The following is a 26,581-nucleotide window of genomic DNA, read 5'->3' as shown; positions in this document are numbered from 1 at the left end:
CAGACCACCAATGGGTTATGTCCCCTCCTGCCATGTGTCACTCAGAAGCAGCTCTTCCTGTGGGCCAGCCTGTCCCCAGCAGCTGGGGACAGCACTCACCTGTGGAGGTGGACACCCCAGTGCTCACAACGGCAGGGCTCTGGGGCATGTTTCTCTTCACACCATATGCTGCAAGAGAGGAACCTATGAATGAGCAGAGCCAGCATAGGAGGGCAGCTCCACGCTGGGTGGAAGCAGCCTGACCCACCCTGGCCAACAGGCAGCCTCCCCAGGTGAGAGGAAGATATTGGGTTGGCCACAAAGTTCATTCGGGTTTTCGGTAGCATCCTGGACGAACTTTTGGCCAACCCGATAATAATGAACAGAATAATAATGAATAATAGAATCAACTTTCTCCCACCTTGGGGGCAGCAGTGAGTTTAGATGAAAACGTCTATGATATAATCCCCATCCTTGGAGGACCATTCCAAAGGCCACCTCCCCCGTGAAGTCCTCCCAGACCCTCCCACATTTCCTTCCCTTCTGAATTCCTTCAGCTAACACCTGCTCTGCACAGCTTGATTCATGCTCTCTAACAGGATCCCCCAGATGTTTCATGTGTCTTAGACTTTCTGCTCCAACTTAACGGTAAGCAAGTTGAGTTCAAAGGCTGAGGCTCACACCTTTTCTGTCCCCCACCCCACCGGGTGCACTATAAAGTCAGCCAGATGATTGACTTGCAGTGACAGTGGGCTGTCAAGGACAGCAGTGAGACATGGGGATATACAGGAGACACCGCCAGCACAGGCTCCCACTCATGTCTGAGCCAGCACATGATTCAGGTTGGCATCTCTGGGTCGAGGTGTGGAGGGTTGTTTCTTTGGTGGGAAAGGTCGATTGATTTTTAGGGACATTTTTGCCCCTCTAATTCCCTTCTTGAAAAGGGCTATTGTGAGTTATAGCTGCAAAGAGGCGTTATTTCCCATCCCCTAGGCTCCAAACCCCAGTTACGGACCTGTGGAGGTGGTGGTCATGCCATGGGACAGGGCGGGTGAACTGGGGGCCAGATTGTTCTGCATGCCAAACACTGTGAGAGGAATTGAGGACAGGTGAGTGCAGGTACATAGATGAGGCCCCCCCCCAGGTTAAGGCAGCCAGTCCCAGGAGCTCCCCAAACCATTTTCACAAGTAATGCCTTTGCATATGACAGAGATCCCTGACATTCTCAGTTCCCACACTCTCACTGACACGGCGATTTTTTTTAATACCCCACCTCCCTACCCCAGGCAAAAGTTACTAAGCTCCATTTATTGAGTAGTTAGGTTCACACAACTTAATAGCGGTAGTTCACATAGGGTCTGTTGCTGTATGCCTCAAAAATTTAAAATATCCCAGGGGTTCCCTTCCCTGCAGGACCCTTGGGTGCCGTGGTGTACAGTGTGGGAACTGTGGATACAGACACAGTGGAGGCTAAGAAGCACTGACTGGGCAGGACCCTTGTTTTCCTCCTTTCTTTTCTTGGCTCAAACACACAAAACTCCCCTCGCCCCCATTACGATTTCAAAGGCTGGTTATTTGTTTGTTTTTAACAATGTGCAGAAGCTCATTCCTCCCCAGGTAACAGCTTCTCTTATTCCATCCTGTCTAGAGTTTGGGGCACAAGATCATGGATCCAACATCAGCCTGCCCTCCTCAGTCAGGACTTTGCAAAGTATTGATTGAATAGCGAAGGCAGGAGGAACAAAGCATGAAGCTGGTGTCTTCTGGGCTTGTGGGACTCTAGTCAATTGGAGGTATTAAAATCAGAAGGCAAGAATACCAGCCATCACCGTATTTATTAGTCATGATATCACAGAGGGGAGGCAGATTGCTTTAACAAAAGATGTGGGCGGATCACTTATTTACGTATAGGCTATTACGATGTACGTGGAACTAGAGTGAACACATACTTCTTTAAAATGATCCTATGTTTGCCTTGGACGTTAAGCAGTAACATTATTGAGCCCCCAAGGAACTGCGATATTTATAAAAAGATGTGAAGTTAAGCTCTTTCTAAATTAACAATGCTTTCCACCTGAAAATGTCCTGAGCTCTGCCTCACTTGGCCCATTTCCATCTCTCCACCTCTCCCATTAAGTAAGGGGACCAGAGCAGAATAAGCACGTAAGTGTGGTCTCCGGCGCCCTCCCCTTAGCCCTTTCCCTCCGGGACTGAGCCGTGTCTCCTATGGAGGGCAGGCTCTGTGCCTTCTAACGCAGCTCCTTGGCTGCTAATTCCACGTTGCCATGGGCATGGAGGAAGTCCTCATGCTCTCGGTCAGGAAGAACATCCTCCCTACAAACCATTGCATTGTCCTCACTAGGCAAGAGCATCCCTGTTTGTTTCAAGCTGGCAAGCACCGACCTGAGGAGCTGGTGCTGATTCCAGGCTGCAGAGCTGGGGAGCTGGAGGCCATGTTGTTTGGAACTCCAAAGACTGTGGGGGAAGAGGAAGGCTGGTGAGAGGACGTCCACACAGAACAGGGGCAAAGAAGCACAGGAAGAAAGGCCAGCACTGCATTGTGTTACATTTCTGTTTTTAGGAATAACCTGGGCTCTTGCTTTGCAGCACGGAACCAACCATTAGTCTGTGGTGTGCCTTGGGTCATAACAGCCAATGGGCGGTCACAGGTCGGTGGGGTTTGAGTGGACATCAGTTCCAGCCAAGCCCCTCTTGTTAGTGACCATTTTACAGAGAAGGCACTTTAAGCCCAGAGAAGTTAAATGACCTCTTAAGGTCACACAGTTAATCCACATGGAGTGAAACCACGTTCCTTACATTTGTTTTCACGTTCTTTCCCATTACTTTTTTTTTTTTTTTTTTGGATACACTGTACCATGTAGTCCTTTCCATAGGGGACCCACCAGAGGAAATGCCATAGAAGTTGAATTGAAGTTCCAGTGGAAAAATCTTGGGATGCTTGGCCACAGAAAGCCCCTCTAAGAAGCCTTGGGGATGGAAAATGCTGGAGGGGTCATTCAGCTCCATCATAAGGCGTGGAGGGCTTAGCACTGGGAGGGGATGTGCACTGCAAGCCACGTACCTGATCCTGCAGAATAGGCATTGGTGTTGAGGAGGGATGAGCTCTGGGCTGTGATGTTGTTGTGATAGGTGCCCATGGAGGACCCTGCCGGCAGTGTGGAGGACCACATGTGGGAGGGAAGGTTGGCATCCAGGATGGTTGTGTCATAGGTGCCGGACACTGGAAACAGACATGCCCGACCACACCCCAGTGAGAGACAAACCCTCTCTGTACTGGGGGGATCCAGTGGGCTTGGTTTGCCAGGACTTTCCTGGTTTTAGCCTTGAAGATCCCATGCCCTGGCAACCCCCTCAGTCTGAGGTGAACTGGGACAGTTGGTCATATCACTTCTGTTTGAAATCTCAGAGCTGGTGAAAACCTGACCTCTTGGGTTAGAAATTCTTGTTGGCTCTTGGTGAAATCTGAGGTAGGTAAATTTTGCTCTGCGGTCCACCCATTTCTCCTGCTAAGCCCCCTTTGCCACCCCCTGGTGCACTGTCCCCACCAACGGTCTCTCTCTCCCTCTGTTGCTGACTCCACCTTCCAAGATGCCATGGACCCGTGACTCCCTTACAGTAGAATTCCAGGCAGACAGCAGCACAGGTAGGGAAGCCCTCTGTCCCAAGGCCACGCTGCACGGGTGGCAGCCTTCTCCGGTTGAACCCTCCTTAAACATTCCCATGTGCCAACCAGACCCAAGGGGCACTCTGCCCCCAAGAGGGGCTATGGGTACTTCTTCAAGTCTGAAGTCAGTTCTGCCTATTTCTTATCTGAGAGGGAGTTAGCCACTCAGGTCACAAAGTACCCTGAGGTTTTGGTTTTATATTGAACAACACAAGATCACTATCTCAAGATGGTTTTTCTTCAGTAGTGAATGAGAGGAAAGCTTCACCTCATAGCAGAACTGGCTTCTTTCCTCATCTCCCTCCAGAGACCTTGCCCTTGGTAGGCACGTGATATATGAATGCTGAACTACACTCATCCTGCTTGACTCCCCCCAGAGGCCCTCACATCCACACGGGCAGTGGCCGTGTCCATCCTGCTCACTGTCTTTCCTCAGTGCCCGGTGCTTGGCATATAATAAATGTTCATTGGATGAATGAGTGAATGATAGAAAACACTGCAACTTTCCCCAATAGTCTTCATTCAGGGAACCTGGCCAACACATTCCCAGGACATGTCAAGAATCTCCTGGGAGAGAATCTCTAGGATCTAGAGCTGGACTATAGCCAGCACATAGAATGGTTGACCAGACGGGGGTGAGAAGGGTGCAGCCCACATTTTCACGCTGCAGGAAGAGCAATGCTCAGGGTTTTGTGAAGTCTCTGCCACGGCCTGAAAGCCCTGCCCGGACACATCTGCCACCTTGTTGCCTTCCTTCCACAGCAGATCGGGGCTGTGGGGCTTACCTGACTGGGAGCTGGCTGTCACCAGTTTGGTCTCCACGGTGCCTTTCTTGGGGATGGGGAGTGTGTGAGAGGAATTCCGGGTGGGGCTCACGCTTGCTGATCGGCTTCCCTTGAGCAAACGCTTGACGTCATCCAATTCCGTCCCTGCAAAGGAATCCTCCACTTTTTCATCAGGCCCAGGATTCCTTCCTGAGTCCAAGTGCAGTGGGAGGAACATTCGTGGCACTCTGAATACGAGGGAGGATGAAGCCTCCACCTCACCCCCTGGGACATTTTTGGTTAGCCTTATAATTTTTGCCTTTTGTCCATTTATAGCACCGATTAACCTGGTGTTTTGTAATATTAGTGGCCGCATAAATACAGTGCCTCTACAAGGAGGTCAAAGTTCTCAGTACATATTTCCTAATTAGACCTCATCAGACAGCACAGGGAAGATTCTGTGGCTGGAAGACACTGTCATCGTGGAACATTTACACCCAGGACAGTTGGAGCACCAGACCCCTTGAAACAAATGCTTCAGCAGTGGTCTCATCCCGCGTACAGGATGCCTCAGGTGTTGGGTCCCTGACCTTGTATGCTCTGTAGTGTCAAATGGAATTTGTGGCCCATAACTCTTAAATATTACACTGCTTTCCTGTGGGTTAATTGCAAGCCCCTCTGGCTGATATAACCTGTAGCGAGGTGATTCAGTGGAGTGAGCACCCCGTGCCTCCCAAGGTGGCAAACAGAGGGGAGGGGGGCGTCGCGCAAGGGCAACGCACAGGACATCTTCAGACGACATTGCTGGAGGACTGCCCAGGCAGCCCCTCTCCCGAGAGCTCCATCCTTTGTGCTCAGCACCCCGAGCCTGGAAGGACTCAGGTGAGACAGCATCAGGCCTGGAGTCCAGCCCAGGCCCTGAGCTCTTTGGGCAAGTCCCAGGCTCTGATTGCTGAGCCACTCGACCCAGATCTTTCTCCTCCTAGTCTTTGTACTTGGCTCTCACCCATTTGGGCTCATTTCAAAATGGCAAACAACAGGAGTCCAACACAGTCAACAGACAGAGACCGGGAAATCCTTGACATTTGAGATAAAGTTCAAACTCTCACACTCTGCTTCTGAGCCTTCTCTAAGCTTCACCAGTCCCACTGCGTCCCCTCCTGCTCTTTTTCCTTCAGCTGCACCGAACCTTCCTCCCGTGTCTCTGCCCTCTCCTCTTGCTGAGTCTAGCTGACCCACCCTTCTGTCTCCCTTCAAGTGACTGACTAGCCCGGGGAGACTCCTGTGGCCCCCACTCCCTCAGCTCCCTGAGCTGTCATGGTTGGTAGGTTTATTGTCTCCCCTTAGTCTGTGAACTGTGAAGCATCAGGGACCATGACTGACTCAGAGCTCCTCACCCCCCGCACCCAGCCCGGAGTCCCCGTCAGAGAAGGCCTTAGACATGTCACTTATGATGGAGTGACTGCACACACACGCGCACACGTGCACACACACACAGCAGTAGCCCTGGATTCCTGGATCCTTCCCAAGACCTGAGAACTTACATCGGGTAGATGGGGATGAACTCTGCAGTCGAACTCGGATCTCGCTCTCTGTACAGGGGAGAGATGGAGAAGCTGTGAATGAAGGAGCTTGGTTCACAGTGCCTGACACTGAGCTCTGAGCGGCAGATTATCTTTGGGCTGCTCTGCAATCTGTGTCCTGGGAACAGAAAAGCTAGGTGTGCCCAGGAAGAGTGCTTAGAAAGAGGCGTCTTCTCTCCACCCCCCAGCCTGCCCACAGCTAACCTCCCAGGCGCCTGGAGCAGAAACGCCAGGCTGAGCCCCGAGACTCCACCACGATCGGCAATGACCAGTCCCTTTCACAGGGCCCACTCTGCAACAGCAAGACAATTCTAAAGCCTGTAGTGTTTCCTTAGCCATTCTGGCCTCTTTAGGGCAGAAAGTGGGTGATTTAACATTATGAGCTTCAGGTGGCGTATTGGCCTCTATCGGACTATCAGCCTAAAGTTGTAGGTGGTCGGTATGTGCCTAACTTTCCAGTTACCAATACAACCAGGCCCCTGGGAAGTTTAGACTGGTCATTGAGAACTCCCGGGGCCTGTGAAGAATTCTGCCTTCCATATAGCCCTCACACGCTCCTTGCCACCCTCACCGGATATATCAAGGCCAGCTTTCTCCAGGACACATTCCCTCCTAGGGCCTTATCTACAGGCAGTTGTGGAGAGTGCGAAACTCTCAGGGAGCCCTTTGTCCCCTGGAACGATGAAAAAGAAGGGCTTGTGCTCACTTCTTGCTGCACAAAGGCAATTACAGCACATCTTGTTAAAGTCACCGAGGAGGCCGGGTGCGAAACCAGATGTGACGCCAGCACCTTCAGACAACCCACAGCAGTGCAAACCACTCTGTGTACTTGCTAGGTCGCTGTCAAAATCTACCCTTCCCACCCTCATGGAGCCAGCGGAAGACGCCCAGATGCTACAGGCTCCTTAGAAGCCGTGACTTATTCATTCTTTACACCTCACATTTCCTGGCTCACAGCTGGACACACGTTAGCAGCTCAGAAAATACTGGTTGAATGAACTGAACTGAATCCAGCAACAGAGCTTACCTCGTGTTTGGCTCCGTCCTCTGGTTGAAGAAGACGCTGAGAAACAAAGGAAAGTAATATTAGGCACATATAAGAGGTGGCATGCTAAATATTTGTGACATGGAGGAAGACCTATTTGGGTGGGAGGTGGAGGTTGTTTTCATAGTGCGTTTATATCCAGATAGAAGCCTTAATGTATGGTGGGTGCTTAGTAGGTCATGCCCGCATAGCCAAAGGGCAGAGCAAGTTCTGTAAGCCTCAGTGCATTTAGGGTGTTAAGTTAGCAAATGAATGTGAAGTTGGCTCACACTTAGTGTTAACTAAGGAAATTGTTTGGGAGCATGATGCATTCGGACTGGCTGACCACACGGATCAACTGTATCAAAAGACTGCCAGGTCCTTCCCTTTCCAGGTCTTTTGTTAGAGACTGCCTTCATTTTCCCACTGTATGCAAATAAATGCATGAAATTATAATCACTGTAAAATCCATGACCATATCATAAATTCATATGCACAGTGAGAACCCAAGAATGTGGACTAAAGATTTAAAGTCATGTGAAGATACAGCCTAGGGCTTCATTTGGTTAAAATGTGTCCCTTTGAGACTGCTTTGGAGGAGGTGCTGGGATGTTTGACATCTGTGCATTCTAAGCCCTGCTCCCTTTTGCAGGGAGGTCTCTGTGGGTCCTGTGGAAGGAAAAATCCTATGACTGTTACCTGGCCTGAGGGCTTATCTGTCCAAGCCTGAGCCTTGTATGAATAACTTGCCATTTCACGAGCAAAGGCTTATGACAGTAAACTAATGGGGCTGACAGTCCCCTTAAGATGCTTCAGGATAAAGAGCAGGGAAGAGGGGTCAGCAGAGGTCAAACTCCTCGAGAAGAATCCGCTTAACTCATGATGCTCCCCCTCTATCCCCGCCAGGCATGTTTGACCATTTCTACAGAAAATAAGGATAGGACATACCAAACTCCTTCCGAGGGTACTCAGGGGAAGAGTTGCCGCTGGAGCTCCCTGGAGAGAGGAAAAAACACTTAGTACAAATGGCCCCTTAGGCCCAAACGGCTTCCCAGAGAGTGGGTCCTGTCTGAAGCTCTGCAGCCTGGGTGTTCAGCACCAGATTTAAACAGGATTCGCCCAATGGATGTGCTTGCGGCACTCCCTTCTGGTCACCGATCTACTGTGGTGGGGCAAGGTTTGAGCAAAGGAGAGCAGGAAGTTTTCGTTTCCTTTCTGTTTTCACGTCCTCGACTGCATTGGCCCTATGCAGTGCTTACACCAGCGAACCAGCTCTGATCAAATGAACGTGCTGTCAGCACCAGGGGTTCTCTGACTCCATGCAGCTCATCCCGGATGTGGGCCTTGTGAAATGAAGAGACAAGCCCACGTGCCGGCAGAGCAGCAGGAAGCACTGTGGTGACCCCATCCACCTGGCCTAGGTTTGGGGCTCTCCCTACACCTGGCAGCCGTGGGTCAAAATCATTTACTGGGGTACCCATCCTTAATCCTGCTTCTCTATCATTGGTACCCATATCCATTCACTCTTAGACCCATCTGCCGCCTGGCTTGTCTATTTTCCACTAAAATGTTTCTTCAGATCACCAGGAACTCCAGTAACCTTAGGAGCAGGACCCAGATGTCTTCCTCTCGCCTTCTCCTTCTTAGTCATGAGCGCTCTCCCTCCCTCCCTCCCTCCCTCCCTCCCTCTCTCCCTCTCTCCCTCTCTCTGACTTCAGTGGCATTGCCATTGACTCCTCCTTCTTTCTGTGATCTGGCTGTTCTTTCTCCATCTTCCCCCAACTTTATCTTTCTATGCTCCCTTCTGCTTTTTTTTTTTTTTTTTTTTTTTTTTTTTTTTTTTTGCGGTACATGGGCCTCTCACTGCTGTGGCCTCTCCCGTTGTGGAGCACAGGCTCTGGACGCACAGGCTCAGGGGCCACAGCTCACGGGCCCAGCCGCTCGGCAGCATGTGGGATCTTCCCGGACCGGGGCACGAACCCGTGTCCCCTGCATTGGCAGGCGGACTCCCAACCACTGCGCCACCAGGGAAACCCCCCTTCTGCTTTTAAACTCTTTCCTTGGCCAACTCCTTCAGTTTTCCAACCTCTACTAACAACTCCTTGTGAAAAACCCCAAACCGGGTGTCTTGCCTTGACTTCTCCCCTTAGTGCAAGTCCTATGTGTCCCACTGCCTGCGTGGTACCCCCAGCAGAAAGCTGTGGCAGCAGCTCCACTTTAGGACAAAATAACTGAACTCATCCACTGGGAGGCCTCCCCCTGGCCTCCCTGCTTCAGTTGTCGGCACCACCATGAACCCAACCACCTGTGTCTGAAATCTCAGTGGAAACACTGACTCCTTTTTCTCCCTTCCCCCCAAAATTGAATAATTAACAAGCCCGTCAATTCCAGCTCTGCAACACCTTTCACTCCAGGTCCTCCTGTCGGCTCCCATTGCTACCACCGCAGTCCCGGCCAAGGTTCCCCTCCCCGGACTACTGATCACCTCCTAACTTGTCACTGTGTTCAGCCTCTTCCCGCCCTATGCGTCCTGAGCATGGCAACCAGAGTTCTAGTCCTGGACCACAGACATGATGGACGCCTTTGCTCAGAAATCTCTGTGGCTCCTCACTGTGTGCAGAATAAACCCCAAACGTCTTGGCCTAGCACCGAATCTGAGTCTTTCCATCTCTCTTCACACAAGTACCACTGCTGCTCGTACCTGAGCCCTGGACTCCCGTCTTTGCTGTGCTGCTGTTCCTGCAGCCTGGAACAGCCCAGCTCTCCACCGGGTAAAGGCCTTACACATCATGAAGGCTCAGCTCAGATGCCACCTCCCACATAGACTCTTCCCTGAAGACCCATCTGGAAATGATAACCCCCTTCTACTTTACATTATAGCTTATCTGTCATCTTAACTTGTCTATTAGATTCTAGGCCCTCTGAAGACAAGATCCAGGTCTGATTCATTTAAGCGTCCATCCAGGCATTCTGCACGGCATTAAACGCCTGGTACATATCTGATAAAATACCAGTTGAAAAAGTGACTAAATGGATAAACGAATAAATGAGGGGTCGATAAATCAACAAAATCCCCAAGAAACCTGAGTCCATAAAAGAACCGAAACAAGAGTGGAAAGAAAGGTGGGAAGGCCCAGGTGAAGACAGGTGGCCGAGGCTTCAGTCTTCAAAGGATGAGAGAAGTTACTGAGGGAAGAGAGTAGCTCTCTCTTAAAGTCTGTGGGACCGGTACCTTCGTATGTTCCATGGCGGGTGACGTGCGTTTTTCTCTCAAAGGTCGAGCCTGGTGAGTTGGGCAGAGTGGAGGCCAAGTCACCAGGGGCCCTCCTGTAACTGGAGGTAGAGGCATTGCCTCGTGTGCTCCCGCCTACAAGAGGGGAAAAAGCACAGACCGTCAGAGCACTTCACAGATTGACATACGGTTCCACTAAGTGCACGCAGACTGCTCCTAATAAAGGAGGCCCTGTGGAGGGGCCAGAGGACTTCAGGAGAGCACGTCCGAAGGGATCCACCCCTCAGCATTCCCGTGGCTGCTCAGAGATGGGAGATGGAATTATTGCTACTGGAAGGTAGGGAGGTCCTTTATGTCTGTGGCCAAAGTGCACGGAAATGGAGAAGCGGGATGTTTCTTGAGGACCTGGCCTGCAATCGTAGAGCACTGCTGGGTGGACTAGAATACAACCCCACGTGGAAGTATTCCTCGAGAGGTAAGGGCAGGCGCTGCACTTGGTCAGCCCAGCTGTTTGCCTGTCTTGGGTCTTTTCTTTAGTGTCATTCCAAGATTTTAAAAATGGCTTCAGCAGTAGTGTGTGTGTGTGTGTGTGTGTGTGTGTGTGTGTGTGTGTGTGTGTGTGTGTGTGTGTGTGTGTGTGTGTGTGTGTGTGTGTGTGTGTGTGTGTGTGTGTGTGTGTGTGTGTGTGTGTGTGTTCTCCCTGCTGTGTGTGTGTGTGTGTGTGTGTGTGTGTGTGTGTGTGTGTGTGTGTGTTCTCCCTGCTTTGTTTTGTTTCAGTTTGAAAGCTACCATGAAAGAATGCTTCTTTGGGAACAACTAGGCCTGTGTTGGACGCTTGCCCGGTGGAAATGCACAAAGTGTGGGTTCATATGTCACCAGATTTCCTTAGCACAGTAACCCAATCGTTAAGTTTCTTTTGTTGTTAATTCAAACTGTAAACCCTCAGACAGGCACACCCTTTTCTAAAAGAGATGGCTTAAAGAGAGTAATTCAGTGGGAAAGGAGTCAACTCCCCAGGAAGCCTTCTTAATTAATTATTGTTATTTATATCGGGGGACAGAATGATAACTGATTCCATTTAAGTAGGCTTCAAATGTGGGTAATTCGAAAGTCTCACCTTTGGTGGGATGTGTGTCCTTTACACAGCTCTTCGGGGTATTTGGAATGGGTGACAAACAGTGGTAATGGTCTCCCTCCATTCAGGACCCTCTCTGTCCCTGTCCATCTGCCCTACCCCAGCCCTCACACCAGCAGCCACTTACTTGCGTTTATGTAGCCGCTGCTGCCATGCATCAGGCTCTGTTTCTCCAGCCGGCTCCCTCCACCAAGAGAGCCTGTTTTAGCATAGCCGTTGCTGGTGCCCCCTTCTGCAGAAAGGAGGAGCAGGTGACAATTTACAAGTGGAGTCAGTGCAGAGGGTTTCCTCATTCCCTGCCCCTCGGAAGCCTTCCCTGGCTTCTCACCCACGAGGCTCTTGGTTTGGGGCCCCTTTCCCACCTGCACTGCACGATACATGCTGCCATGCTCTCGGTTTGTTTGTTTTTGATACAAATGTCAAGAGCAAATATTCTACCCAATTTAAAAAGAATGTTCCCTGGGTGGAGCATAGCAAGTTGCTGATTAGGAAAATTAAATATTTGAAAAGTCAGCAAGAGATGAAAACTCCTTGAGGCCAAGGCCTGGGTTGGGCTTGCTTTTTTTGAATGCCTGGTCGGTACCCTGGACATGGCAGCCACTGGAAGTGTTGGAGGGATGAGTGAGAGCTCTGGGTTGCTGGTGTTTCACCTGGCAGCTCATCATGCTCCAACCTCGTGTGTGGATGGAGGAGAGGAATCTCCCCACCCCCCACATTGAGCCAGCCTTCCCAAGAGGTGCAGGGCTAGTTTGAGGGCTCAGATCTCCATTGTAGAATCCACTAACCCTAATAACCTCCCGAGAAAAAAGTGGATTCAGACAGAAGCCTGGCTGTGGTTCCCTCCTCCACCCCAGGCCCAGGCTGGATAAGATTTCTGAAATTTTAGTGTCTAGATCAGGCAAACTAATAGAGACAGAAAGTAGATTTGTGGTATTCAGGGTCTGGGAAGAAGGGAGGGGGAATGGGAGTGACTGCTAATGGCCGTGGAGGGTTTTTTTGAGTGATGGAAATGTTCTAAAATTAGATTGTTGCAAAGGGTCTGCACGACTCTGTAAATACACTAAGAACCATGGAATTATACACTTTGAACGGGTGGATTTTGTGGGATATAAGGTAATTTCAATACAGCTGTTTAAAAAAAAGATTTCAGGGCTTCCATGGTGGTGCAGTGGTTAAGAGTCCGCCTGCCAATGCAGGGGACACAGGTTCGTCCCCCGGTCTGGGAAGATCCCACATGCCGCGGAGCGGCTAGGCCCGTGAGCCATGGCCACTGAGCCTGCGTGTCCGGAGCCTGTGCTCCGCAACGGAAGAGGCCACAATAGTGAGAGGGCCACGTACCGCAAAAAAATATATACATATATAATAAATAAATAAATAAAAGATTTCAGATATTTTGGACTTGCTCAACGGGAGAGTCAGTACCCACGGAAAAGGTTACATGTGGAGCCCTTCACACAGGCCTTACTGAGAAGAAAGCTCTCAAGATGGTCACTTACTTGGTGGTAAGGACGTAAGTCTTGTAGTTATTGTTTCCGTGATAACTAGAAAAAGACAAAGAAAAGATGAGATCTTAAGTAATGTACTGAAATCTCTGTACTGTGGCAAGGTCTCACATCGTTCACAGGTTCGGCTCATTAAATTAGGTTCCATATAGACTTTTATACACTTGTGCTTTAAGGTATTTGATCTGACCCACTGTAAAAGCAAATAGGTGCAATAACAATAGGTCTTAACGTACCTGGAAAACAGGTTTATATCCCTTTGGTACCAAAAGTAGTTAGTTACCCACTGATTTGAACAATGAGTTGTCTTGCATTAATGTCTCTCATATAACAATTAGATCTAGTCCAGGCCTGGATTTGCCCTTGAAGGAGGATCAGGCCCTCAAGTCACTCTCTTTCTCTGCACTGCCCCTTCTAAATGGTCACCCAGTCCAGCTGAGGCCAGCATATCATCCTGGCTGATTACACTGTGATGCGAATAATTACCTTGAACCTCTTTATGAATTTGGGGGTGTCTCAAGGACATCATAATTCATTCTAAAGTCTTCAGGGCCACCCCTGAGTGTGAGGAGGTGTAGGAAGGAAGGGGGTCGGTAAGTCACATTTGGTGCTTGGACAGATGAACATCCAAGACAGACTTGAAGATCCAGTCCCTTTGCCTCCCGAAACTGAGAGGACTCCAAGTGATGGTGAGTCTATAGAGGTCACAAAAGCTTCCGGTGTTTTTGAAAAACACCAGTTAGAAGAAAGACCTCTTGCCTTCCTGAATCACTCTCTCCTCTACAGCAGCATGGGGAGGTGAGTAGATTCCCGAAACCATAACTGGGCCAATTCTGTGCTCTGACTGTGACCATCACCAACCACTACCTCCCTCTGGGTTGGACATCAAGGAGCACCTATCTAGCTAAGGTCGCTGGTTTCTAGAAGCACCCTTCTCGTGCACACGCCCAAGCATATTCATATGCGTGTTGTGTATGCACGTATGGTTGGTGAAAGGAGAAAAGGATGAAGAAGATTGTGGGGCATCACTTTGTGCTGCTGGCAACGGCTGCATCCCACACCGGTCTTACTGCTCCCTCACCCTTTCCTTCTTCACCCTGCGTGTTCCTATTAGCTTGGTTGTCCTAGCAGCGACATGGCGTTATGAATGGAGCAGAAGCATCATTCCATGCGTAAAAGGAAATGGTTTTTCAGACTAAAATGGCAGCTTGATTTGAATAATAGTCCTTGAGCTTCCACTAAACCTCTCATTGTGTGGACCTTTGGGATCCTATGACACATAAAAATAAATTCTTGCTTAAGCTAAAAGTTCCAAGTCTGTGGAGCCAGAATTTTTTATTGGCAATATATGAAAGTCACAGGATAAATGAAAGAGTCAGAGCTGTTAAGGGGCTATTTTAATGTCTCTGAGTTTATTATTTGGGCAGTTTCACAAAAGAAATGTGTCTGTTTTCAGTTTTCAGTGTAGACTGCAACTGTGACACCAGTGTGATTCCAAGTTTGTCCCTGCAATAATGGGATATTATTCTCTTGGATTTCTGTTGCCCTGCATCCCTAAAAACGAACACGGTTAAATAAGCTGTTGTAAATTCATTCAACAGGATATTATGAAACCATTAAAAATGCTGGTTATAAAAACTGGAACATAGAAATGGTGATTTTCATCTTTGAAGAAAAAGCAGAACACATTTTGATTACACGTGTGTTAAAAAAAATCAACAAAAGGCTTCTTATAGGAAGAAATAGTCTATTTAGGAAAACATTTAAAATGATACAGTGGGGAAAAAAGCAAAAAGAAAAAGCTAAGAAAAAAACTAAAAACAAAAGAAATAGAAAAAAAGATACAGTAGTTGTGGTAGAATTAGGAATAAATTATTTACTCTTTCCAAAAATTTTTTTACTTTTATAATGACACGTTTCATGCCCTTACGTCTTTCAGTGACTTCACTGCCATCTCGTCTGTTCTTCTTGGTTACATCCATACCATCGCCCCCTATGGAAAAAGCCAGAAACCATGAATAACCATGTCTATGACCATCACTTCATAAGTATAGGTCCCTACTATTCAAGCTGAGAACCAAAACTTGATTCCTAGAATTCAAAGCATAATTCTTTTGTGTGTATATTTTTTTAACAAGAGTCATTCCCACTTCCTGTATCAGTGAGAGAGTAATTTAATAGTTCCACCTTGGATTCTACTCCTTTGTATTGGGATTTTTTTAAATTTTTTTTTATTGAATGGAGACACCATAATTTATCTCATTCCCCACTGATAAAGATTTAAATTGTTTTCAACTTTAACTTTTCATAATACAATATATATACAAACAGGGAGAATAGGACAATGAATATCCCTGTTCCCATAATCCAGCCACAACAATCAAAAATTCATAACCTGTTTCTTTTTTATTTTTTTATACAGGTTATTAGTCATCCATTTTATACACATCAGTGAATACATGTCAATCCCAATCACCCAATTCATCCCACCACCACCCCCCACCCCTGCCGCTTTCCCCCCTTGGTGTCCATACGTTTTTCTTCTACTTCTGTGCCTCAATTTCTGCTCTACAAACTGGTTCATCTGTACCATTTTCTAGGTTCCACATATATGCGTTAATATACGATATTTGCTTTTCTCTTTCTGACTTACTTCACTCTGTATGACAGTCTCTACATCCATCCACGTCTCTACAAATGACCCAATTTCATTTCTTTTTATGGCTAAGTAATGTTCCATTGTATATATGTACCACATCTTCTTTATTCATTCGTCAGTCGATGGGCATTTAGGTTGCTTCCATGACCTGGCTATTGCAAATAGTGCTGCAATGAACATTGGGGTGCGTGTGTCTTTTTGAATTATGGTTTTCTCTGGGTATATGCCCAGTAGTGAGATTGCTGGGTCATATGGTAATTCTATTTTTAGTTTTTTAAGGAACCTCCATACTGTTCTCCATAGGGGCTGTATCAATTTACAGTCCCACCAAACATGCAAGAGGTTTCCATTTTCTCCACCCTCTCCAGCATTTGTTGTTTGTGATTTTCTGATGATACCCATTCTAACCAGTGTGAGGTGATACCTCATGTAGTTTTGATTTGCATTTCTCTAACAATTAGTGATGTTGAGCAGCTTTTCATGTGCTTCTTGGCCATCTGTATGCCTTCTTTGGAGAAATGCTTATTTAGGTCTTCTGCCCATTTTTGGATTGAGTTGTTTGTTTTTTTAATATTGAGCTTCATGAGCTGTTTATATATTTTGGAGATTAATCCTTTGTCCATTGATTCATTTGCAAATATTTTCTCCCATTCTGACGGTTGTCTTTTCATCTTGTTTATGGTTTCCTTTGCTGTGCAAAAGCTTTTAAGTTTCATTAGGTCCCATTTGTTTATTTTTGTTTTTATTTCCATTACTGTAGGAGATGGATCAAAAAATATCTTGCTGTGATTTATGTCAAAGAGTGTTCTTCCTATGTTTTCCTCTAAGAGTTTTATAGTGCCCAGTCTTACATTTAGGTCTCTAACCCATTTTGAGTTTATTTTTGTGGATGGTGTTAGGGAGTGTTCTAATTTCATTCTTTCATATGTAGCTGTACAGTTTTCCCAGCACCACTTATTGAAGAGACTGTCTTTTCTCCATTGTATATCCTTGCCTCCTTTGTCATCAATTAGTTGACCATAGGTGCGTGGGTTTATCTCTGGGCTTTCTATCCTGTTCCATTGATCTATATTTCTGTTTTTGTGCCAGTACCATATTGTCTTGATTACCGTAGCTTTGTAGTATTGTCTAAAGTCAGGGAGTCTGATTCCTCCAGCTCCGTTTTTTTTCCTCAAGACCGCTTTAGCTATTCAGGGTCTTTTGTGTCTCCATACAAATTTTAAGATTTTTTGTTCTAGTTCCATAAAAAATGCCATTGGTAATTTGATAGGGATTGCATTGAATCTGTAGATTGCTTTGGGTAGTATAGTCATTTTCACAATGTTGATTCTTCCAATCCAAGAACATGGTATATCTCTCCATCTGTTTGTATCATCTTTAATTTCTTTCATCAGTGTCTTATAGTTTTCTGCACACAGGTCTTTTGTCTCCCTAGGTAGGTTTATTCCTAGGTATTTTATTCTTTTTGTTGCAGTGGTAAATGGGGGTGCTTCCTTAATTTCTCCTTCAGATTTTTCATCATTAGTGTATAGGAATGCAAGAGATTTTGGTGATTTTTTTTTTTTTTTTTTTTTTTTTTTTTGCGGTACGTGGGCCTCTCAATGTTGTGGCCTCTCCCGTTGTGGAGCACAGGCTCCAGACGCACAGGCTCAGCAGCCATGGCTCATGGGCCTAGCTGCTCCGTGGCATGTGGGCTCTTCCTGGACCGGGGCACAAACCCGTGTCCCCTGCATCGGCAGGTGGACTCTCAACCACTGCGCCACCAGGGAAGCCCTGTGCATTAATTTTGTATCCTGCAACTTTACCAAATTCATTGATGAGCTCTAGTAGTTTTCTGGTGGCATCTTTAGGATTCTCTATGTATAGTATCATGTCATCTGCAAACAGTGACAGCTTTACTTCTTTTCTGATTTGGATTCCTTTTATTTCTTTTTCTTCTCTGATTGCCATGGCTAGGACTTCCAAAACTATGTTGAATAATAGTGATTTGATTCCTAGAATTCAAACTTGAATTCAAAACTTGATTCCTAGAATTCGAAGCATAATTCTTTCGTGTGTGTATGTGTGTGTGTGTGCGTGTATATATATATATTTTGTGTGTGTGTGTGTGTGTGTGTGTGTGTGTGTGTGTGTGGTACACGGGCCTCTCACTGTTGTGGCCTCTCCTGTTGTGGAGCACAGGCACCGGACGCACAAGCTCAGCGGCCATGGCTCATGGACCCAGCCGCTCCGTGGCATGTGGGATCTTCCCGGACCAGGGCACGAACCCGTGTCCCCTGTATCAGCAGGCAGACTATCAACCACTGTGCCACCAGGGAAGCCCCGTGTGTATATTTTTTAATGAGTCATTCCCACTTCTTGTATCAGTGAGATAGTAATTTAATAGTTCCACCTTGGATTCTATTCTTTTGTATTGGGATCTTTTTTTTTTTTTAAGGTCTAATTGAGCAGGCTGCCCCCTGCTGAATGTTAAAGGTCTTACATAGAAGATCTGGTGCCCTGACTATAAAACTTCCACTTTTTGCCCAAGTAACACATAGCTGAAGGATATCTGTCAAAGCACATGGTGCTTTCAACTAATTCATTTTGATGTATCCCATAATGTTCAGTGTTCTATATGGAGCTCTATGAATACAAGACATTCATGCTTCATTATTTAGAGTTCGGATGTGAGAATGTTTGATGGATTCAAATCAGGATAAAAATCATAATGGTCATACTTGTGTAGAACTTTACACTTCTTACAACATGAAACTTTCTCTTCATAACGCACCAGCCCTACTATGCTTATTTACAGACATAAGTAGTGAAAACATGAAGAAAATCAGTGTAAAATCTATTGAAATACATAGGAAAATATTTGTACATGTCATCTGTGTTCTCCCTTCACTCTTACTCTGTGTTCTGAGTAGAAAAATCATTGAGGTCTTGTCCGCTGTCCTGAAGCCTGGATGAGATAAGGCAAGGCTGACTTAAGGGGTGGGGCCGGGCTGGGGGGTGGGGGAGGAACGTGATTCAGGCTTGAACACACAGAAGACCATGGCAAGGATCCCTGACCAACTGGGTGCATTTGGCTGTAGTTCCCAGTCTCAGGCTCTGCAGGGACTTGAAATCTGGCTTTCCCTGTGGTTCTCTCCTCCCAGCCCCCCAACCTTCCCTTCCTCCTCGTTTATTTGTTGGATGCAGTTCAAATTGGATTCTAGAATTCTGGAGCAAGCTACTTCTGCCCAGGACAACCCTTTCTTGAACGCTTTTAGTCTTTTTCTCCTGCCTGGTGACCTTAGGGTCTACTTATCCATTAGGTGCAATAGGCACAGTGCCTAGCCCCATCATACTTTCAGGGGCCCACAAAAATGTTTGAACTTTTTTATAATCGAAAGGAAAAATGAACACAATCCAACTTGGATTATATTCTTTCAATGCAGGTTTTTTTTTTGGTTTGTTGTTGTTGCTGTCATTGCTTGTTTTTTTCCTGGAGGCAGGACATCCACAAAGGCAAAATTATCTAGGGCCGACAGAAGTCCTAGTGCAGCCCTGAATGACTGTCCCACTGAAAATCAAGACCACACAAGACCAACTGGTCAACTATCCAGGGAAATTCACCAAGATCCACACACTTAGCGTCAGGGCCTGATCGAATGTGCCAACTTTTTGCTCATCAGAGTTTTTTAAATGCAGCAAGGAATGAGGCATCACGGAAAAACTCCTGGCTGCATCTGAGAAGACACAGTTCTTTGCAGGTCAGGTATGTTTCCCAGAGCCAAAGAGCAGGGGCTCCATAAGCAATTTAACAATGGAGTCCAACCTCATTAGTGGGCCAAACCTAGCCTGTGACTGTCTGCATTCCAGCTATTACCTGTATGACTTATGTCACACCAACCTACCTACCACCTGACACCCTCTCTGAAATCCTTTGTTGAAGCATGAATTGCCTTTGGTACTTCTGAAATCCCTCCTCCTTTTTTTATTTTTCCCCAACTGGTCATTAGCTGTGAAGCAGGAGGTATTTTGGAGTTCAAATGCCCCTGGCTAAAAAAAAAAAAAAAAAAAAAAATGCCCCTGGCTGCTGGTGGAGAGCCACCTAGGATGGCACCTGAATCGATATGAAATATTATCCTGAAAGGAACTGTTTATAACAATCCATGGAAACTAACTTCCCACAAGTTATTGCTTACTATGATCCTTTAATGAAAGTTGCTGCCGGCAGCTATAAATTTGGGTTTGGCTGGGTTGTTTCCACTTGTAGCCATCAAGGCAGACTGATGATAGCTCCACTCCATTTAAGAGTCTCAGCGTCTAGGCAGCAAAACTGGCAAGTGTTTTCTTGCTCTTTCTGTACCCCGAGATATAACAGACATTTCTAGGTATCCCCCATCTTTTTCTTAGGTCCCAATGATGAAGCCTTAAGATCTGCAGCAAAAAGCCAAGAGTTCCCTAACTTCCAGAGGGTGTGAGGAGACAGCCTGCTAAGAAATCAGATGCCCCCCTCCAGGGCCTGGGGGCTCTTCACTGACTGGTGCTCTGGGATAGAAGGCCCCCTAGGTGGGTGCAGGTAGATTGGTTCTTGCCTCTCTCTCAGCCTGCAGCCCCTAAATGGCTGCATCCCATGGCCTTAACACAATGATTTCTCGGGCCTGAAGTACACAGGACGGAGCTCTGCTGACCTTGCCAAAGCTCTTTCCCAGATTGATAGTCTGAAATGGCAGAGATGTTTTGGGAGGTGGATTCCTTTAAACCAGAGGTAATGGGAAGCTTTCTGTGAGTTATCAAAGGAAAATGATGGGTTGAGGCACAAATCTGGACAGGGATCATCCCATGGGGGCCTATAGTTTTCCCACAGGACTTCCTTTTTAAATATTTTAAGTGCCGGTAGTTTTAAAAAGTGTAACTTAAGGGAAAGGAAAGTTACATGCCCAGGCACGTGTCTGAGCCTGCCTCTCCCAGCAGTGCTCATCCGTACACCTTCCTCCAAAAGCACTACTTAATGGAAGCACAGTCAAGTAGCATAATTTTAAACTTCTTGGATGTCTGAGCCACTTAACTAGAACCGAGGATAAGCAGGTCATTCAAGTTCTTAATTCCAAAATTATGTTCATTTCCATCCATATTTCTAAGGGGCTGCTTTGTGGCTATTTCAATATTTAATGTTCTTTTGAAGATGTAAAAATGATCCTGTGTCATTTTCTTATGTAAGAAAACACAATGCAAAATCCTTTTTCTACTTGTATGAGGTTTTTTCCTTTCCCCTTCATTTAAATGATGTCACATCCACCTGAAACTATTCCGATGAAGATGGGGTGTAACCCAGGCACAAACCGCTGATACCAACAGAAAACCACCTCACTGAACTTATTATAACAACTCATGAAACACTTGGCCTTTGACACCAAGAAGGGAATAGAGAAGCTAAGTGTTTTTCTACTTTCCAATCTCTGCATACTTTACATTGTAAAACAAAACAACGGAATAACCAAAGTGTGGGAAAACCACCCACTAGCTCTTGCTCTGTTAACAGAGAAGGGGCAAGCAGTTTGCAGGGGGTATGAACACCCATGCCCTAGCGTTAACTGTTTCAGAGGCTTCTGACTCCACGCCACCCCACCCCCGTGGCTCCCCAGCAATGGGTCTCCAGCTTGCTGCATTTGGCTTCCTCCATTTTCATAACCCAAGGGGGAGGGAGCTTGGGCCCTGGCTTTGTGATCATGCCTCTTGTTTCGAGCCATGTTTGGTTAAATCCTGCCGCCGCTAACAATGGCAAATGAGCCAAACCAGACAGATGCAAACTTCTTTCGGTCAGACATAATTTAAGAATGTGGTTAGTCCTTAGGTCAAATCGGTTTCACCAATCTGGGTTTCTATCCAAGCTTGAAGCAGGACTCCTTGCTTTAACTGCCCCCATGTCCACTCTGATCAGATTCGTGTGAGTGTTTTGAAGGGGCTGAGAGTAAAGCAAGCCCCCTCTGACTCTCGGAAGGGCTCCCTGGGGGGCTGGACATGTGCTTTCATTTAGTTCCGACTTTGATCTGTGCCTTAGCTCTAAGAGAAAGCATGTGGGTGTAAGGAGAAACAATTCTCCTTTCCAAATAAATTTCTTTTAAAAGTCTCGCTCACTACCTTTTATGGACAGAACAAATCCAACTCTTAAGGCTACTAATTGACCGCTTCTCAAAAGAAGTGAGGTACCACAGGCTTTGCCTACACTTCAAAAAGTAAAGTGGTAATTTGTCAGTTAGTAGTTAATGTGGTCCAGTGAGATACCTCAACTGGTAATTCTCACCCCAAAATGAATTCCTTTTGGCCCAAATTGGCCAGTAAAAGTAAGACAGATTTTTTTTTTTTCTTGTTCCAAGTTTGCCTCCAGGAAGTTTCTGGATTAATTATATCATTTCAGATATTCCACTTTACTTTAGATTAGGGGTAGTAATCGTCAAGCGTGATATACAGCAGTGTCCACCCGCCCCTTGAGCTTTATCAGAACCTCCCAGCGCAGACACCCGGGCAGCACTTTGGTTCTTAGTTCTCAGGGGCTACTTCTAGAAGCCTCAACTCACCTACACTTTAACTTCACCTCTGAGCTGTCCTCTTGCTGTCAAGGGGAGAGAGGGGAAGTAGAGGAGGGTGGGGAGAGAGAAACTGATTGAGAGAGAAGGAATTATAAACTCATCATATTTTAAATAAAACAATTTAACACAAGTCCTTTTACACTACTGAAAACAATACCAAAGAAATCTGGCCCCTGGAGCTCACTTTATCTTAACTGGCCTTTTTCTTCTCTTTCCCACTGACAAAACTTTCTTGTTGTTCCTTTAAAAGACCTACCCTAAAAATAGAACACATAAGCCAAAGTAATCATTTATGATCAATTAATCACTTCAACCAGAACACTGGAAACTAAATAATGTCATCTCAGATTCTCTGACAAACATTGAAGTTCTCAGTGGCAAACCTCAAATTAAAATCTCACAAGAAGAGAAAACGGTCAAATTCCTATTACTTACCTAGGTTGAGGTGTTGAAGGAACCAGAAACAACTTTGAGTAAATGCCCCCTCTCTCCTTCTTCCCCTGACGTTTCCTTCTAGACGTTTGCTGTTCCCACTTTTTTTTATCCAGGCCCAGTCAAGGTGTGTTAGAGCTGAGTGATCTTTCAAAAATGTTCACTTCTTCTCTTGCCCTTGTTTCTTTCGGTTCTTTGCTTCCAAACAAGTCCTGACAAAGGTGTGTCGGCATTTACAGTGTGACTCCACCCTTCCAATTATCTGACACTTGCCGGATTAAAAAAAGTCTGCCTCCAGGATCAAACTTTACAGGAGGCAGAAACCTTCTCCAGTTTAGGTGGATCAATCATTTATGGGCCATGGGGAAAAGGGAGCAACTGTTCAGAATAAGGAAAAGACATTTTATTGCTCCTCCTTACCTTCTACAGCCAGAGAGCTGCCACAACCCGGTATTCCCCTCGCGCGCTGCCATGGGAATAATCAAAATCCCCATGTGCGTGACTCATGGTGTAGCCAGGCATGTAGGGGCCTGTGGTCAAGGTCTGAGCCTGAGCCCTAGAAAAACTGTGAAGTTGACAGGATTTATATTCAAGACCTGTTTCCCCTATACATACCTTTTCCCTCTTTCCCCCATTCTGACCCAACCCATGTCAATCTCACCTGGAGGAAACAGTGGGTGAACCAATTCAGAGTCAGACATTAATGACTGAAAATATAGAGCAATTGGTGGCATAGGGTTCATTTTTTAAAAGTAACCAGGTATAGTAATGCTGAGTCTAAGGAGTGATGTGAGTGACAGGATTTTAGGCATTTAGCCACCTAGTAATGGAGAGAGATACTGTTGGGGAGGGTTAAGGACGTTCTTGCCCCTCAATTCAGCACCCACATAGTCTCTACACATGCAAAGACATGTGTGGACTCCCAGAGGCCCTGTAACTCCAGGTACATTTCATGGGGCCATTAGACTTTTGTAAGAGGGCCAATTTGCGCCAATCTAGAAAGTTCTCATGAGCACCTGGATAGCATCTGGCTTTCTGGGACCCCTGAACACTAACTTGAGGGACTTCCCTGGCAGTCCAGTGGTTAAGACTTCACCTTGCAATGCAGGGGGTGCAGGTTCGATCCCTGGTTGGGGAGCTAAGATTCCACATGCCTCTGGGCCAAAAGAACAAAACATAAAACAGAAGCAATATTGTAACAAATTCAATAGAGACTTTAAATATGGTCCACATCCCTCCATAGCACCCCCCGCACAAAAGAGTAATTTGAGACTCTTGGTGTTGGGAATATGGGAAGTCTGACCCTAGAACTCACGCAGGTGGTTCTTTGGAACCGTAGCATCTTCTTCGGACCCAATGCCAGGTTTGGATTCCCTGTTCTGAGGCATTATTCCAAGATCCTGGAGGGGAGCTGAGGAATTCCTGTAGCATAGTGTCCATGCATGTCTACACTGTGCTATTGTGGGTACTCACACTTCATGGGAGGGTAGCAGACAGCCAAGCATCCCTTGTGGGATTCTCACTCCTAAGCTCCCAATATTTCTGCATTGAAGTCACTCATTTCAGACCCCTTTCAATGGTCTAGAATGTGGCACTTATTGGGTTCTTGTTTTCTGGGATGTTCCTGCCTTCCCTAAATAAATATTTATTCAACATGTCTGCTGTTTATCTCACAGAAGAGCATTGAAGGATCTGAAGAGGGAGAGCTTTCAGCATGAAATGAACATAACCCTGCCTCATTTATTCACTTACTCATTAGCTCATGAATTAAACAAAGATATATTGGCTTCTTGCCTCCTGCTTGGAGGCAGACATTGAACTGAGAATTTGGTGGTGAAATATAGACATATTCGCAGTCCTTACGGAGTTCAGAGTCTAGTGGAGGAAGATAGGCCTTAAATGTATTAGTCTGCTAGGGCTGCTGTAACAAAATACTACTGGTTTTGTTAAAAGCCAGAAATAACAAGTCCAAATGGAGTCATTTGCCCCCACAAGAGCAAAGCAACACTTAATTGCAATTCCAACCTCTCCCAGGAATGGAACCTTTAAGTAGACAATCCGAAATTTCCTGATCAGCACTTAGTGAGGTAATCTGCATAATAAGACCCCTGCTGTTCCCTTCCCCCACAAAATGATGACCTGGCCTGAAACAATTCTTTCTTGTCTTTTGCTAATAACATCCTTGCCCAACCCTCCTTCTGCCTAAAAACCTGCCATTTTGTACAACCCCTTGGAGAGCCCTTCTATTTATTGGACAGGATACTGACTGATTCATGAATCCTTGAACAAAGCCAATTAGACCTTCAAATTTACTTGGTCAAATTTTGTTTTTTAACAGATTGGTGGCAGTAGTGGGATCCAAAGTGAACTTCCGATGGCTTTCAGAACATTCAGGCATGGTACCCCGTGAACCATTTTGAGTTCATTACCTTTCTCACTGTTTCTGAGGGAGGTTGGTGAGTTCCTCTCTGGTTAGCTCTGCTTTTTTTGCACTCAAGCTCCCAACCTAATTGACTTTCCTCTACAGGACAGGTCAGCTTGAGCTTGTAGATGATTCTACCCAGAGCCCAACTGAGCTGGCGGATGCTTCTGCCTACAGCCCAGCCCCTAACTTTTCAGACCACAATTCCCCAGGTGAAAAACCCAGCCCTTAGCTCTGTCCCTGGATTCCACATTGGACACTGCTGATAGTTTGGTCTGCAGTTCTCTGTTTGTTTGGAATCTTTCCCCAGGTTTCATGTTGGGAGCTGTTGCGGGCAGCTGGAGATCTCCATAGGTGTGGAATTAGACTATAGTCCCCACTCTTTGGGGTTTGCTGGTCCAATGCTTTCCCCAATCCAAGGTTCCATGGGAATTGGTGGGGTGTGCACAGGGCCATCTTCTGGCCAGGACACAGTAACATCTCTTACTTACTGCTAATACATTAAGGTGTTTGTCTTGTTTTGTGCAGCTAAAGGCTATTGCTAAGTGGGTACCTGGAAAACCAAAAGAAACCCCTGTGAGGTCTGTCCCAGGATCCCCAGATTCCATGTTGGGAACTGTTGGTGGCAGCTCTAGTTCCCCCATTTATTTAGAATCATTCTGCCGTCCCCATTTTTTGGGACCTGCAGGTTCAGTTCTTTCTCCACTCCCCAGATTATTAGTATGACTCTAAGAAACCCAAAGGCCTAGCTAAAGAAATGGGATTCTTTATATCCAAAGAGTTGTGTGTGTCACCTTCTGGCATACTTGCTTACTTTGTGTTTAAAAACTATAGTCCTGGAAGTTGAAGATCTCTAACAAGATGGCAAGATTTTATTAAAAACAATCTAGAATTACAACAGTCATTATGAGGAAAATTCCAAAGAGATAAGATCATTTAAAAAGTGCACTTAAAAGCAAGAGCTGCTAAATCAAACAGAATTGAATACCTATTTTAATTAGCATGATGAAGGCTCCAAAAGTTTTTGAAATTTCAAAATAGTTTCATTAAAAGATTGGTTGGGGCTTCCCTGGTGGCACAGTGGTTGAGAATCCGCCTGCTAATGCAGGGGACACGAGTCCAAGCCCTGGTCTGGGAAGATCCCACATGCCGCGGAGCAACTAGGCCCGTGAGCCACAACTACTGAGCCTGCACGTCTGGAGCCTGTGCTCCGCAACAAGAGGGGCCGCGATAGTGAGAGGCCCGCGCACCGCAATGAAGAGTGGCCCTCGCTTGCTGCAACTAGAGGAAGCCCTCGCACAGAAACGAAGACCCAACGCAGCCAAAATAAATAAATTAATTAATTAAAAAAAAAAAAAGATTGGTTGTACAGTCAGTGCTCGCGTGTGCACTCTGCCCTTGCCCAGCGCAGGGCCCTTTACATATAGCTCTTCATTTCATCACCACAACCCATTTAGGGAGGGATTATGAACCTCATGAAAGCCTGTAGCCTGTTAAGAGGCACTGCTGATATTCAAAGCCAGTTCTCTTTCCAAAGGCCATGTTCTTATTCACCTGGAGATGCTGCCACAGCATGTCTTCCCTAACCCCATTAGTTTTTG

General features: G+C 46.3%; 1 protein-coding gene across 5 annotated transcripts in view; it reads right to left on the bottom strand.

Annotated features, from left to right (window-relative positions):
- The window catches only part of COL17A1 (collagen type XVII alpha 1 chain), a 99,238-nt gene that overhangs the window by 29,024 nt on the left and 43,633 nt on the right, over window positions 1-26,581 (bottom strand). Inside the window, exons 1-14 of one of the 5 annotated variants that reach the window (XM_067709483.1) lie at window positions 22,562-22,835; window positions 22,115-22,149; window positions 14,835-14,897; window positions 12,899-12,943; window positions 11,530-11,634; window positions 10,268-10,402; window positions 7,984-8,031; window positions 7,039-7,074; window positions 5,973-6,020; window positions 4,450-4,593; window positions 3,062-3,220; window positions 2,383-2,454; window positions 995-1,066; window positions 100-168 (exon numbers count right to left, since the gene is read on the bottom strand). In XM_067709483.1, coding sequence (XP_067565584.1) covers window positions 100-168; window positions 995-1,066; window positions 2,383-2,454; window positions 3,062-3,220; window positions 4,450-4,593; window positions 5,973-6,020; window positions 7,039-7,074; window positions 7,984-8,031; window positions 10,268-10,402; window positions 11,530-11,634; window positions 12,899-12,943; window positions 14,835-14,886 — 985 coding nt within the window. In that variant the 5' untranslated portion in view covers window positions 14,887-14,897; window positions 22,115-22,149; window positions 22,562-22,835. Of the gene's footprint in view, window positions 1-99; window positions 169-994; window positions 1,067-2,382; window positions 2,455-3,061; window positions 3,221-4,449; window positions 4,594-5,972; window positions 6,021-7,038; window positions 7,075-7,983; window positions 8,032-10,267; window positions 10,403-11,529; window positions 11,635-12,898; window positions 12,944-14,834; window positions 14,898-22,114; window positions 22,161-22,561; window positions 22,836-22,978; window positions 23,058-26,581 lie in introns of those variants that run through there. The other 4 variants (XM_067709485.1, XM_067709482.1, XM_067709484.1 and 1 more) reach the window with 4 other exon arrangements.

The sequence above is a fragment of the Pseudorca crassidens genome, chromosome 16 (assembly GCF_039906515.1).
Source record: "Pseudorca crassidens isolate mPseCra1 chromosome 16, mPseCra1.hap1, whole genome shotgun sequence".
Lineage (NCBI taxonomy): Eukaryota > Metazoa > Chordata > Mammalia > Artiodactyla > Delphinidae > Pseudorca > Pseudorca crassidens.
The sequence above is the reverse complement of the archived record's forward strand: the minus strand, read 5'-3'. Positions and strand labels throughout refer to the sequence as shown.